This window comes from Sordaria macrospora, chromosome 2 (assembly GCF_033870435.1).
Source record: "Sordaria macrospora chromosome 2, complete sequence".
Lineage (NCBI taxonomy): Eukaryota > Fungi > Ascomycota > Sordariomycetes > Sordariales > Sordariaceae > Sordaria > Sordaria macrospora.
Genome location: NC_089372.1, coordinates 2,789,265 through 2,801,641, shown reverse-complemented (window position 1 = coordinate 2,801,641; position 12,377 = coordinate 2,789,265). Strand labels below are relative to the sequence as shown.

Sequence of the window (12,377 nt, the reverse complement as noted above, 5' to 3'; positions counted from 1 at the left end):
ATGTCAGCCAAGTCGTCCCCATCGCCGCTTCAGGCGCCGGTCAACAATCCTGTGGACGAAGCCACGATGCCCAAAGGCCATTGTCGATATATCCTATGCGTACCAGAGATCAAAGGTCACCGATGTGCCTGCGTCGGCTTCTCTCACAACAAAGGCATTCCGGGTGCGACTTGTGACTGTGGTCATTTGGCGTGTTACCACCAGAAAGAAGCAGAGCCATCATCTGAGCTCGAACTACTAAAGAGGCGTCTCCAGCAGCTTGAGGGGAAGGTCGCTCAACAAGGACTCCATGGAGATGTTGCCAACAGGCTGTCTGATATGGAGCACGAGCTGGAGACGACCAGGGGTATCGTCAGCAGATTGACGGACGTGGAGGAAACCTTGGAGAGGAGCAGGGAAGAGTTTAGCGAACAGATTAAAGGGACATACCGGAATGCCAGCATGGCTTGGCAGTCGATGGAGCAACTAGAGCGCAAGACTCAACACCAAGACAAGCAATTGCGACAAGTGTGCGAGAAGTTGAAGGAACATGATGAGCAGCTTGACAGGTTGCACGCAGGGCAGTTGGAACTCAGGGACGCTGATATCAGCCTCGAGGAGCGGATCGAAAATATTGCTGAGACGATGGAGGAGCTGGAGGACTCGCATGACGCACGGGACGCACAGGAAGACGACCATCTGGCCAGACACAACGGACGCCACCTCCGAAGAAGCTCAACATCGGATACACTTCGCCCAAACTTTCCTTCGGGCCCTTTAGGCCCTTTAGGCGGCGGCGCGAATCCCTTCGACAGTCACGGCCACTCGCAGGTAGGGCGGCCGCCCGTCCAAGGACATGGAGAAGGATCCGCGCTCGACGGGAGTCTGATGCCCCACCTTTCGAGAACACCACCGCTTTCTGCCCGGTCGATGGGTGCCTGGACCGTTCACATCTCGCTGCTTCCCCATGCCCGTGTGCCCATGCCGTTCGAGAGGAATACCAACGCGTACCAGCGATGTCTATCACGAGGTCTCCACCAGATGGTAGCCGTTCATGGGCGGGACGCTGGGTCATTCATCAAGGCCATCGAGAAGGCGTTCGGAATGTTCCTGAGAGGTCGTCCGTGGATGCCCCTTCAGGCCAAACTCTGCGACGCCGAGCCACTCCAGGGTCTTCCGATGTTGCGCCAGCTTGAGGCTTCCATGGTCGACTCCAGCTACGACCATGACTTCCTCCGCAAGAACTGCGCCGTTTGCGACTCGAGTGGCATGATCGACTCGTTGTACATTGCCATGCGGCATGACACCATTTCGTGGCACACGCTGAGGCATGCTCCTGTGTTCATGGAAGGCCTCGAAGCTGCCTGGGCGTATGACCCAATGCTTGACACGGATCCTTTTGATGGCGACATGGCCATTGACGACAGGGAGCGTCCGGCCGCCGGCGAGATCACCACGGTACTGCCTTCTTTGGCACCGCCCTCTTCCCTCAAAAGGTCTCGTACGGAGATGACACGCTCCAACAGCTTTGGGGCAGCCGCTCCCCCAGTCGATAGTGAAGGGACTCGAGTAAAGCGGACTTGCCCAGCACCACCTTCCAGCTCCATCTTGGAGCTACGAAGGCGCGTTGAGAGGGCGGCATGACTGCGAGAAGAAGATGTACGCTTTGCAACTGGGCTTGACGAATAACAGGCGCTCGTGGATCGGACGGTAGAATAATCCTTATAGACTCTTTTCAGCTTTATGTGCCCAGACAAATATGTAAGGAAGGCAGCAGGAGGAGGGCATGTGTCAACAATTTTTCAACAACAGGCGTTTGACGGAGACAGGGAACGGGGGCGTATTCTCATATACTTGGGGACCATGTTTTTCGGCTTGAGAATGGGAGGTATCTGGTGACAGGATTCACACGGTCACTTGTCCAGCATTTATCCTATAGGTGTTGCGTGTGTATCGGTGCTTTATCTGCATTTTGCTGGAAGGAGGCAAGGTCCGTGATGATGATGGTGATGATGATGACAGAACGAGGAGTGTATCAAGGAAGGTTGGAAGTTGTATCGTCAAGAAATCAAAAAAGTTCATCCCCTCTCAGGAGTGAAATTGAATTGCGTGATATGAAACTGTTATGTTAAAAGATGTGTGAGGAGTGCCGGTATATGATGCCATGACCATTGTCCCGAGTATGATGAGTGAATCTCGGAAACAGACAGAAAATCAAATCATGTACGGTTGACAGAATTTAGGAGAAGACACAAGTGAAAAACCAAACAGCCATTCGGCAGTATTCCAAGAGGAAAAGGGCGGTCAAGAGCTTTGTCTCACAGTCGACATGGTTTGTTGAACGCACACAAACGATCGAACTGTAAAGTTCTTGGAAGTTCGTCCAACCTCACACTCAGCTGAGGCTCCCTTGGCGAGCAAGCCCCAATGCGGAACTTGGGGGAATTGAGTGTCTGCCACGCCTTCTCGAAGTGTCACCTGTGGTCCCTACCTAGGGCTAGATGCCACGGATGTTTGTACCTTACATTAGTGGCAAGAAAATGTAGTAATTTGGCACTGGTAACACCTTCAATTAGCTTCAATCCCTTTAGATGAAGCCCTTGGGTTTGGTCACTGTACCAAATCGGATGAGAATAAGTGAAGTTTAGCTGCCGCCAACAAACGTTGTCCCCGAAGCTCAGCTCACCAACTGTAACTCCACTTTCTGCCCTACGGCATTTGTCGTTTGGGCTTGGCGGTTGGATGGAACACGCTTCTTATCGATAGGGTGGGTGGGTCCCAAGGCAACCCCGGGCCCGCAGTAGACAAGCGGGCCCAGACGTGCCAACCGTGCCTGGCTGGGTTTCTCGATCCAATGCATCCACCGACGAACAAAGCCAAGTCACAACTTGAACCCTTTCCACTTCCCAGAATCGCGACGACAGATCATACGCAGCCTTGGGCAATACGATTCACCCGCAACGACGGCGCTTTAGTCTTATTTCACGAGCAGTATTTATATCACGGACTTCCTCCTACTCCCCAAACTCCAACTGTTTCCCTTCCAATCAACAAACCGGCAGTAGTCGCAAACCTCTAGTTACCGCAGTCTGTGCCCAGACGCGCATCGATACCTATTTCTACCCTCGCCATCGGCATCTCATAACGCACTCAATCTGTAGTTATGGATTTAGATATTGAAATGGATGTGGACGACGTCCACGACGTCCAAGACATCCCCCAGATTCCTGAGGCATACACACACGACATCATCACGGGCGAAGAACAGGTTCGCAGCTGCCACCATTTTCTATCCTTCCGGCTCAGCTGAGCCAAGACAAGTCACTTATCAGTCATCCTTCTCTACAGGAACCCGGCGAGATTGACGATGACGCTCACGATAACGTCAACGGCAGCGGCGACAATGGCGATTCCGACAAGACGCTCGTCCCTACAAAAGTCCATGTTCGGGGCCTCGACACATTTAACCCTCAAGAGGTCAAAGACTACGTCTCCGAGCACTGCGGATTGACCCAATTCGATAGAGTGGAATGGATCGACGACACGAATGCAAACCTTGTTTTCAGGTCCGAGGCTCTTGCCCAGGAGGTTCTCGTTGCGCTCGCATCGGTCGCTATTGCCGACCCGACAGCACTACCGCCACTGGAAGAAGTGCCGGCCAAGGGCTTCTCGGGAAAACCAGACAGCGTTCTCTTTGTCCGCTTCGCCGTCCAGGGAGACAGAAAAGTCGTCGGCGCTGCGGCCCGGAGTCGGTTCTACCTATTACATCCAGAGTACGACCCAGAGGAGCGGAAGAGGCGTGGCGAGTTTAGAGACCGAAGGTACAGGGATCGTGATGATGGCCCACGGGGCAGGAAGAACTACAGGAACGACCGGAACGACCGCCGCAGGGAACGTGAGGAAGAGGAGGGCGAGCCGTTTGATGTCAACCTTTACGATGATGCCCCCGACTCTACAGCGCTAAGCAAGCGCGTCACAAGGCCTGGCTCGACACGTCCTCGGTCGCGGTCTCGGCGCGGCTCGGTTTCCAGCAATTTCTCGACCGAATCTAACAGATTGAGGTCGTACTCGCGACAAAACCGAGAGAAGGAGCTCTTCCCTGACCGACGCCGCTCTAGATCGCCACGCCAGCGCAACCGATCGGCTTCCCCCCTGCGAGACCGCGATAGCCCTGCACGGATGGATCTGGACGCCGAGAGAGACAACAGATACAGGGATGCTGCTTCGCTACGTAGCCGGGAGAAGGGTAGGGCGATCAAGGAGCGCTTGGCCAGGACGGAACCCCTCAGGGATAGAAGCAGAGACGACAACACCACCAAGGAGCTTTTCCCTTCCAAAACCAACAAGCCCAAAGAACTCTTCCCTACCAAGGTGTCTTCGACTATCGGCAGCAGGGCAGTGATGGATCAAGTGGAGGAGGACGTCGGAAAGTTGGCAAGCGGTATGTTCAACATTTCTTTAACACCATTATCAGCAGTCACGGCGGAAGCAACGGCATCGCATCACTTCTCCCAGCAGGAGGGTTTCTCCTTGCGGGGTAACACGGTCTTTTCAGCGTTTGCGAATCGAGAACAGACCGTCTTCCCTCACAAGTAGAGGCTTTCTTGCTTGGCGAAGTAGTGCGGATGCGGCGATTGTTTAAGGCACGACCACGCATATCGCCATATGAGCCTCGTCCACACGCAACTGATGACAACTGATGACTCGACTAATAACGAAACGCTTTGATGAATTGATGATTAACGGCTTGTATAGCAAAACTAGCAGATCGAATTACGCGAACGACGACGACAACAACACCCGCTGGCGGCTTCAGCATTCGCGGTCTGGCGACCAAGAATATTAGCACCGACCAAGGGTTCAGGATCAAGGGGACAGGGACGACAAGCACGACAGTGAAAGAGCTATTCCCGGAGAAGTTCAGCGGAACAGGAACCAACGCAGGAAAGGAGTTGTTTGTTGAGAAATTGGAGGGTAGAGGGCAGAGGAGGCGAAGAGCTGAGGATATGTTTTACTGAGGCGGAGGTACCTCAGCGGAAGAATGGATGAAGTCATACTTTGGCCAGGGCATACTTGCGAGTTACATACTCCAAGTGAGGCTGGACCATGGTTGTTTCTAGGGAGGGGATGAAAGCGGAAAGCTCATCCACGGCGGTGTCTTCGGGTGGTCCTCTATCGATGCCGCGTATTATTAGTCGGTGCATGGCCGCTTGTGCCTGGTTTTTCCTTATCGGCCTCTCAGCCTGGAGCCGGGACACAAGCTGGAAGAAGATGATGGATTGAGGGACATATTTGATGGAAGAGCGATTTCAGGCCAACCCAGAACGCAATCGTGGCTTGGAATTTTGGCCCGTAGATGAAATTGAGTCAGTGACGATGCAAACAAGCAGTTGCAGGCTGGATTAATTGTACAATATCAGCAAATCCAAAAGAAGAGGTTGACGCTGACCCGTTAGGTCGGGAAAACTGCCAGTGATGAATGAAGTCACAAGTCATTCTGCGCATAATTATTGCAAATTCGTGTTGACGATTGCGCGTGCCAACAATGCAATTTTCGTGAATCCAGTTGGGAAGGCGGTAAGGTCCATGAAACAAACTTTGTCATGTCCATCTTGTCCGTAGTACCTTTGTGAAACGGGGAGAGGGCAAGGAGCACAATAAAGCTGAAAGGAAGGAGCGCGGTTTCATGTTGCTGGGCAAGTGCAATCCATTCACTGCTGTGCCTCTCGTTCGCTTTCATCCGAAGCAACTTGAATATCTTCAATGCTGCCGGCGAGTGCGGTTGGCAATTAAGCTTGAACCAAACGGCCCGGATTCTGGCATCAAGCTCTGTTATAACAAACCCTGTCCGCATCCCGCCTTCCATCGGAATCATCTGATTGATTGCCTACCTACACCTCTCAGCTCAACCGCATACCGCATCCGAACCCATATCGACTTTCCCGTCGCTCTACCCCGCCAAGTGTGGCACATTCACGTCGCTCAAAACTCGGTACCACTCAACGCTTTCATTCGCTCTCGCCAAGTTTTCACGACGAATCGATGTTAAGTTGATTGTTAGGTGTATCGTGAGAGGATTGGCGCCGCGCAAATTCGAGGTAACTACTTGCTCACCCGTTCGGGGAGAAGTTCCGCCAGAGTTTACGTTCGGTCGGCAGCCAACATCCAAAACATACCTAACGAGATCGGGATGGCCGACAGCACCAGCTGGCTGCGTAGATTCCAGCAATCTCGCGCGCAACCTCCCAAGCACCAATCGCAGCCCATCATCACTTCGGCTTCGGAGGATAGCTTTGTCACAAGTGTAACGACTATCGATCACGGCAATGGGGGGAACGCCTCGCCTTTATCTCATCATTCCGCTGCGGCGACCAACAACAAACATCACATCAATAATGGCGGTGGCATCCGCGTAGTCAGCAACGCCGGGGGCGAAACCGGAAACGGGAGCGGGAGCGGGAGCGGAAGCGGGGGAGCATTCGGAGGTAACGCGACCGGGTCCGGACCACTGCCGCAAATGCCGCCGCCGCCACCACCCAAAACCCCCACAGCGGGTGTTTTCTCCTCGGGAGCAGGAGGAGCTTCATCAGCGGCAAGCTTACGTCGCCCATCACTGCCTCATCAGAAATCGCCAAGCGATAGCAATGTTAACGGCACAACAAGCAGCCGATTACTGAGGTCGAGGCCATCTGCTACTTTTCAACGGGTCTCAAGCTTGCTTAATCTCGGAGGAGGAGGAGGAAATGGGACAAATTCGCCCTTGGCTACCACTGCGCCATCATCACCCTCGTTTTCTTCCGGACGGCCTCGTGAGGGAAGTGGTGGTAGCACTAGCCGGTTTACCTTCTTCCGGCCCCTGACGCCGAGTGCTGCGGCAGCACCGGCACCGTCCCTGAGTGCCTTGCCGCTTAGCAACTGGAGCGCAACGAATGGAGAGGACGAGGATGACTGGCTGGGAGGACTGAGGCGGAATGCGGCTAGGGAGAGCCCCTGGCATAATCCCAACTTGATGCAGATGGCGGAGACGTTGCAGGCGGTTATGATGGCGAAGGGGGACTCGATGGCTGCTCTTCCTGCTCAGTAGGTTCACTACGATTTTTTTTTACCTAGTTTGAGGAAGTTATTGACGAATCTTTGTGACCCAAAAGGTATAACTCGCTTGTCCACAACGTGCTCGAGGGCTTCGCGCACCTCACAAAGCGGTTGCAGGCCCTAGAGCAAGAGCTAGCCGAGCTCAAGAACCTTCGAGAGAAAGAACTCGAGCAGTTTCGAGGAATCAGCGAAGAGTGGATTCAGCGGGAGGACGGATACAAGGCGGAAATCAAGCGGCTCGAAGTCGTGCTCGCTAAGGAGAGCAAAGATGGCTTGGCCAGTGTTACGCTGGCGAGACAGGACACGCTCATTGATCGGTCAGGGAGCAAGAGGTTCCAGGCGAGGTTGAAGAGGATGAGTACTACCGCTGATCGGGATCGAGGTATGTTGTGCGAGCCAGTCTGCGAGGTCGCGCAGGAGGTCGAAGAGTCCGTGGAGTGATGTTGACAGTTTTTTATCACAGCAGGAGAGAGCGATAATGACGGGGACAAGGTGACTACCAGGGACGGAACTCGCTATGGGATAAGACGTACGGTAGCTCATGACGTACAATTTCTTTTCGATAACTGATGCAATTTACTGACCATTTTCTCTTCCCAGAGACTTCCCTTCGTAACCTTCCAGTGGACAATGATATCCGCATCAGTCAACTGGTGAAAAAACGAGCGGCGGAGGACAAGCGGAGGGATAGATCACTATTGCAGCAATCTATGCCTCCTCCTCCCTCTGTTTCTGTAGAAGAGACTAGCCTTGACTCATCGTCGCCATCGCCTCCGTCACCAACAAAGCCATACAATGGCCTACGATCAAGCCACAGCCAACATACGGGCTCCTTAGACAGCCAAGTCTACAGCCCCTCCACGTCCAGTAGCTCCACCGCGAGTACGGCCTCACCGGATGCAACCCGTAGCTTGTCTCAAAGGCGCAATATCAACCACCTTGTAATCGAAACCGGAGACATATCCACAGCCGTCAATCCACGACAGCGGCGCATCTTTTCGTATATCGAAGGCGAAGCGGAAGTCCTCGCAACGGCTTCAGACGATCGGCAACATCCTTTTCAAGACTACTATGAATTTGCCAACACGTTCAGACAGCAGGAAGGCCAGAGTAACTCACAATCACCGACCGACACGGATGGCATTGGCTTGCCCAACCGGGTCTCAGTGTCAGCAGTGCGTCCACCGGCGGAAGAACTCATGGACAAGGCATCAGCATCAACACTCCCAGCCGAAGACGAGTCAACTACCCCCTCCATGGGTACCTCTTCAAGATCAAGTAACCTCACAGGCCTCACCCCATCCAACTCCACCGGCTCAGTGATCTGGGTTGGAAAACGCAACAGCAGAGCAGCAGCAGAAGCAGCCGCCGCGATTACCACCTCCTTGTCCTCCACAACTCAAGTTGGCCAACCCAGTCACTATGAGACGAGTGTCGGCGGCGTCGGCGTCGGCGTCGGCATCGCACTTGGCGGAGGGAATTATGAGCTAGGAGATATGCCCAGCACTACCACGGAAGCAACATTACCAAGCGCTTCCACAGCTGAAGTACCCATCTCTACACACTACCATTACTACCCCACGACAACAACGATGGCCACGAGCCCAAGATTAGGACCAGGACCAGGACCGGCCATACCTCCCCGAACTACCTCCCACCAGCAGTCCACGTCTACAGCAAAATTTGGGAGGGTAAGTCCCATCAAGGATAGGTTTGAGCAGTTCCATCAGCTCGAACAGCAGCAGCAGAAACAGTCACAGTCACGGTCACGGTCACGGTCACGGTCACGACCTCGTAATGGTGGCAACGAAAGGAGTCCCGTCCGCGAGACAGCAACAGCTCAGAAGAAGAGAGACAGAACAAATTCTCCGAGCAAGAACAAGAACAGCAACGTCTCCGCAACGGTGGAGATGTTCAACGAAGGTACATAAAAAAGAAAAGAAAAAAAAGGGGGGGTCTCCAGCGTTGAGTGAGCCGTTGAGCAGTTTGGGCGTTTCTTCTGGGGCAGTACCTGGACCAGGGACGGACAGGACTGTTTCTGTTCGGGAATTGTGGGGTTTGATTTGTTGTTTTATGTAACGAGGGCGTTTTTAAAGGGGCCACGGGAGAAAGGGAAGGAAAGGACAGGGCAGGACAGGATGGGGTAAGGACGGGAAAGGAGGTGGCAACGGCAAAGGGTACATACAAGTGACTAAACTGACTGGAGTTCAGGGGAGATTCTTTGCTGGATCCAGATTGCCGCTGGGTCATCGAACTTATTCTCGTGAGGGGCACGAGAGCGTTGAAGGAGGGATATTCCATTCCATCTTGATGCCTACACTAGAAACACGCACGTTGTGGATTTCACGCATCTACAAGTGTATTCGAGGATCATCAGGGGCTGGCTGAGCTTCCTTGGGGCGGCAAGACTGTGTGTCAACGTTTTCGCGAGGGCTCCATACCTAAGAACAGGCAGCAGAATCTTCAAGAGTCCACTCATGTCAGAGACGTTACAAAGCTCTCCTCCCCTCTCCGGTTGTTTGTTCGATGCTCTCTACTGTGCGGACTACTGCATAGTACTTATGTAAATAGCTGAACGGATCCCTGATTTTCCATTTTGCTCAAAGGGCCAATAATACAGTATATCGGACTACATGAAGACTCCAGAGAGGTGGGAGGGTGGGCGTTGATCTTCTTGACTGACTGACAGTGACTGCCAGTGACTGCTCCCCCACGCACACTACACCATGTATATGCATGTATCTTTGAACGGTCAAGTGGCAAAGAAGACTTGCGACACTTCACGGTTCATGCTGGAGCAGGCACGGCAGGTGAATGAAGGACCAGTGTCTTTGGTGTAGATGTGAACAAGTGAGCCAGTTGAGTGGCGAATTTGTCTTGCCTTCGTTTAATGGGGGGTGTTAGTACCTGCGTCAAGTTGAGTACACTAGACATTCGCCTCCACCATGGTCCTCGGGGCTTCTCACAGAGAGTGTCTTCTTCATACTGTATACCTACCTAACCTACTGTTTCGTGGATTTTCCGTGTTGACACGCGGCTTCCATCTTGAGGCCTTACGATACGAGTAGATCGTCTGATCGTGAACCCACATGTGGTGTAGATACCGTATGTAGGTAGCTGAGGTCACCACCTTATCAACGAGATCATATACACATATAGACACTTCACTTCACTTCACTTCACTTCACTTCACTTCACTTCACACTTCACTTCACACTTCACTTCACACTTCACGTAAACGTTCCGTTTCATGCAGTTAGCTACCAGTCCGTCTACCTTAATTGTCATGAGAGCGGAAACGATAGCAGCTCGTTTTCGTGTACATTCCTTTACTGTACTATGTAAATATATCTGTTCGGTCCCGGGATTGTGGAATGTGGCTATGTAGTGTATTGTTACGAGATCAATCCGCCTCCTTCCTCTTCCGGGGTACGTTTTCCAGTCGTTCTATCCATCCATCCATCCATCCATCCGGGGGCACTCACCCGCTCGATCACTGTACCGACACGAGCGGGTACCAACTTGCCACTCTTTCGGGCTTTCGGGTAAGAGATCCCCATAGTCAGGATGGGACTTGCAATGTCAAGCACGGAGGTAGGGACCAAGTAGTGGTTGAGTGTCTCCCAATCGCAATGCGTAACTCGAGGATCCAGAACGGAAGAGATAGATGGTGATGGATGCAAGACCCACTTTACCCCTGACACTCACATCTCAAATGACCTATTCTAAAATGATTTCACGACGGAAACACTTGTTCGTGAAAGTAGTCTGTTCACGGAATTCAATACCGGGCCATCGATACGTATTAGGGAGGTAGGTAAGTCCCAACCAGTATGCTATACCCCAGCCAGCAAGAAGGTAAAACCGAGCAGCATGTGAGTGGCAGAAGAAGCAAAGATATTGAAATGTGCAATGATGATGATGATGATGATGATGATGATGATGATGATGATGATGGCGGCACAAGGATAAATGAATTCTTAGTGGATAGGGGTTCACATATCTCCACGGGTATGGTACGTACAGTGCACCATGCACATCTGAAATTATCATTGTGATCGAATGGAAATCGAGCGACGTGGGCCCCGGCCGGGGGCAACTGGGATCGGGGACCCGAGATCTCGACACCAGGAGATCTGAAAGTGAGATCGCGAAAGAAGTGGAGAAAGTCCGATGTTGCTGAAACGAGAGTATGATACAGAGTCAAAACCAAAAAAAAAAAAAAAAAAAAAAAAAAAAAAAGGGTTGGAAAAAAAGCAAAGGGTAGATTATTAGATGGAAATAAGAAAAGAAAAGAAATAAGGAGCCCAGGGAAAGAGGAAAGCCGAGATTCGTGAAAACATAACTGGAACGGAAAGCAAAATAAGCAACCAAGGGGAAAGGGAAGCGGAGATAAAGGTTGTAAGAGGAAGGAGGGAAAGAAGATGGAAAAGGAGATCAGAAGCCGGAAAAGAAAAGAAGAAAAGAAGAAAAGAAGAAAAGAAAAAAAAATGCAAAAAAAGAATTCCCCTCGACCGGAATCGAGCCGGTGACCTTTCGGTATACAATCGTACAATTACAGCCGAACGTGATAGCCAACTACACCACAAGGGGTTGTTTATTTGTGCCAAAAATTGGGTTTAAGTAGTATTCTCCTAAGTGGCAGTGCAATGCAACATTATCATAACTGCGACTGTGGTTGTTGGCGATATGTCCATAGATCAGACGTTGTCGATATTTGGTGCTTTGATAACCTGCAGTGACATTTTTTTTGTTTATCGAGAAAAGACATTCCATGGAATTAATGTCATTGCCACCATAGCACAAGCACAGACACACGGAGTCCCACTGGATCTCTGTTGGTGCAACAACGCTTCAGTTGTGACGCTTGTTTGCAGCGGCGGGTGGGACACCAACACCAAACTCAAAAAGTTGAGGCAGATTTGGTGACACAAGGTTTCTCTTTCGCTGCTCATTAACTGGTCGGTATATCACCGAGAACTAGGTTCCTTACGCAGCTGGGTGGGGATGTTGTCAATAAACAGGTGCCGAGTCGGGTCCGGGCTCCGTTGTCGCTACCGGTGATCTTCCCTTTCGACAAACATGAACGTCTCCTCTGTGAGAATTTGCACCTACCAGGAGTGTAACGTTGAACATGATGGACATTTTGTTTCTTTCCTGTGTGAATGGCGGATATGTACTGACTGTTGCCGGCGCTGGGCAACCGATAGTCTGTACAACACTAAGGGAAAACTCCGGTGATGTCTCATCCCACTTTCACCGACTTTGCACTAGCTAACGTCTTCGATGACGAAACCATGATGGGC

At 51.9% G+C, this 12,377-nt stretch overlaps 3 protein-coding genes and 1 non-coding gene across 4 annotated transcripts; 3 read left to right on the top strand and 1 right to left on the bottom strand.

Moving 5' to 3' along the window:
- On the top strand, positions 1-1,623 carry SMAC4_04002 (uncharacterized protein; the record flags this gene model as incomplete). The annotated part of the gene is made up of 1 exon (XM_003348109.2): positions 1-1,623. The coding sequence occupies one exon, from the start codon at positions 1-3 to the stop codon at positions 1,621-1,623; it is 1,623 nt and encodes a 540-aa protein (XP_003348157.2).
- Positions 1,624-2,707: 1,084 nt separating this feature from the next.
- On the top strand, positions 2,708-5,753 carry SMAC4_04003 (uncharacterized protein). Its single transcript, XM_024655607.2, has 3 exons — positions 2,708-3,247; positions 3,328-4,420; positions 4,735-5,753. Exons 1-3 carry the CDS (start codon positions 3,143-3,145, stop codon positions 4,995-4,997), a joined length of 1,461 nt encoding a protein of 486 aa, XP_024511482.1. The 5' UTR covers positions 2,708-3,142; the 3' UTR covers positions 4,998-5,753.
- Positions 5,754-5,824: 71 nt separating this feature from the next.
- Positions 5,825-9,613, top strand: SMAC4_04004 (uncharacterized protein). The gene is made up of 4 exons (XM_003348111.2): positions 5,825-7,059; positions 7,128-7,453; positions 7,535-7,600; positions 7,672-9,613. The coding sequence occupies exons 1-4, from the start codon at positions 6,170-6,172 to the stop codon at positions 9,000-9,002; spliced, it is 2,613 nt and encodes an 870-aa protein (XP_003348159.1). The 5' UTR covers positions 5,825-6,169; the 3' UTR covers positions 9,003-9,613.
- Positions 9,614-11,576: 1,963 nt separating this feature from the next.
- Positions 11,577-11,664, bottom strand: SMAC4_13243. The gene is given in 2 exon segments: positions 11,577-11,612; positions 11,627-11,664. It is a non-coding gene; the product is annotated as a tRNA-Tyr (tRNA).
- Between the last annotated feature and the right edge of the window lie 713 nt (positions 11,665-12,377).

Bases quoted from the DNA above. Each gene is read 5' to 3' on its own strand.
- SMAC4_04003 (XM_024655607.2), top strand. From the start codon at position 3,143: ATGGATTTAGATATTGAAATGGATGTGGACGACGTCCACGACGTCCAA. The intron at 3,248-3,327 runs GTTCGCAGCTGC...CCTTCTCTACAG, and splicing joins TCATCACGGGCGAAGAACAG to GAACCCGGCGAGATTGACGA. The intron at 4,421-4,734 runs GTATGTTCAACA...CGGCTTGTATAG, and splicing joins CGTCGGAAAGTTGGCAAGCG to CAAAACTAGCAGATCGAATT.
- SMAC4_04004 (XM_003348111.2), top strand. From the start codon at position 6,170: ATGGCCGACAGCACCAGCTGGCTGCGTAGATTCCAGCAATCTCGCGCG. The intron at 7,060-7,127 runs GTAGGTTCACTA...GTGACCCAAAAG, and splicing joins ATGGCTGCTCTTCCTGCTCA to GTATAACTCGCTTGTCCACA. The intron at 7,601-7,671 runs GTACGGTAGCTC...TTCTCTTCCCAG, and splicing joins AACTCGCTATGGGATAAGAC to AGACTTCCCTTCGTAACCTT.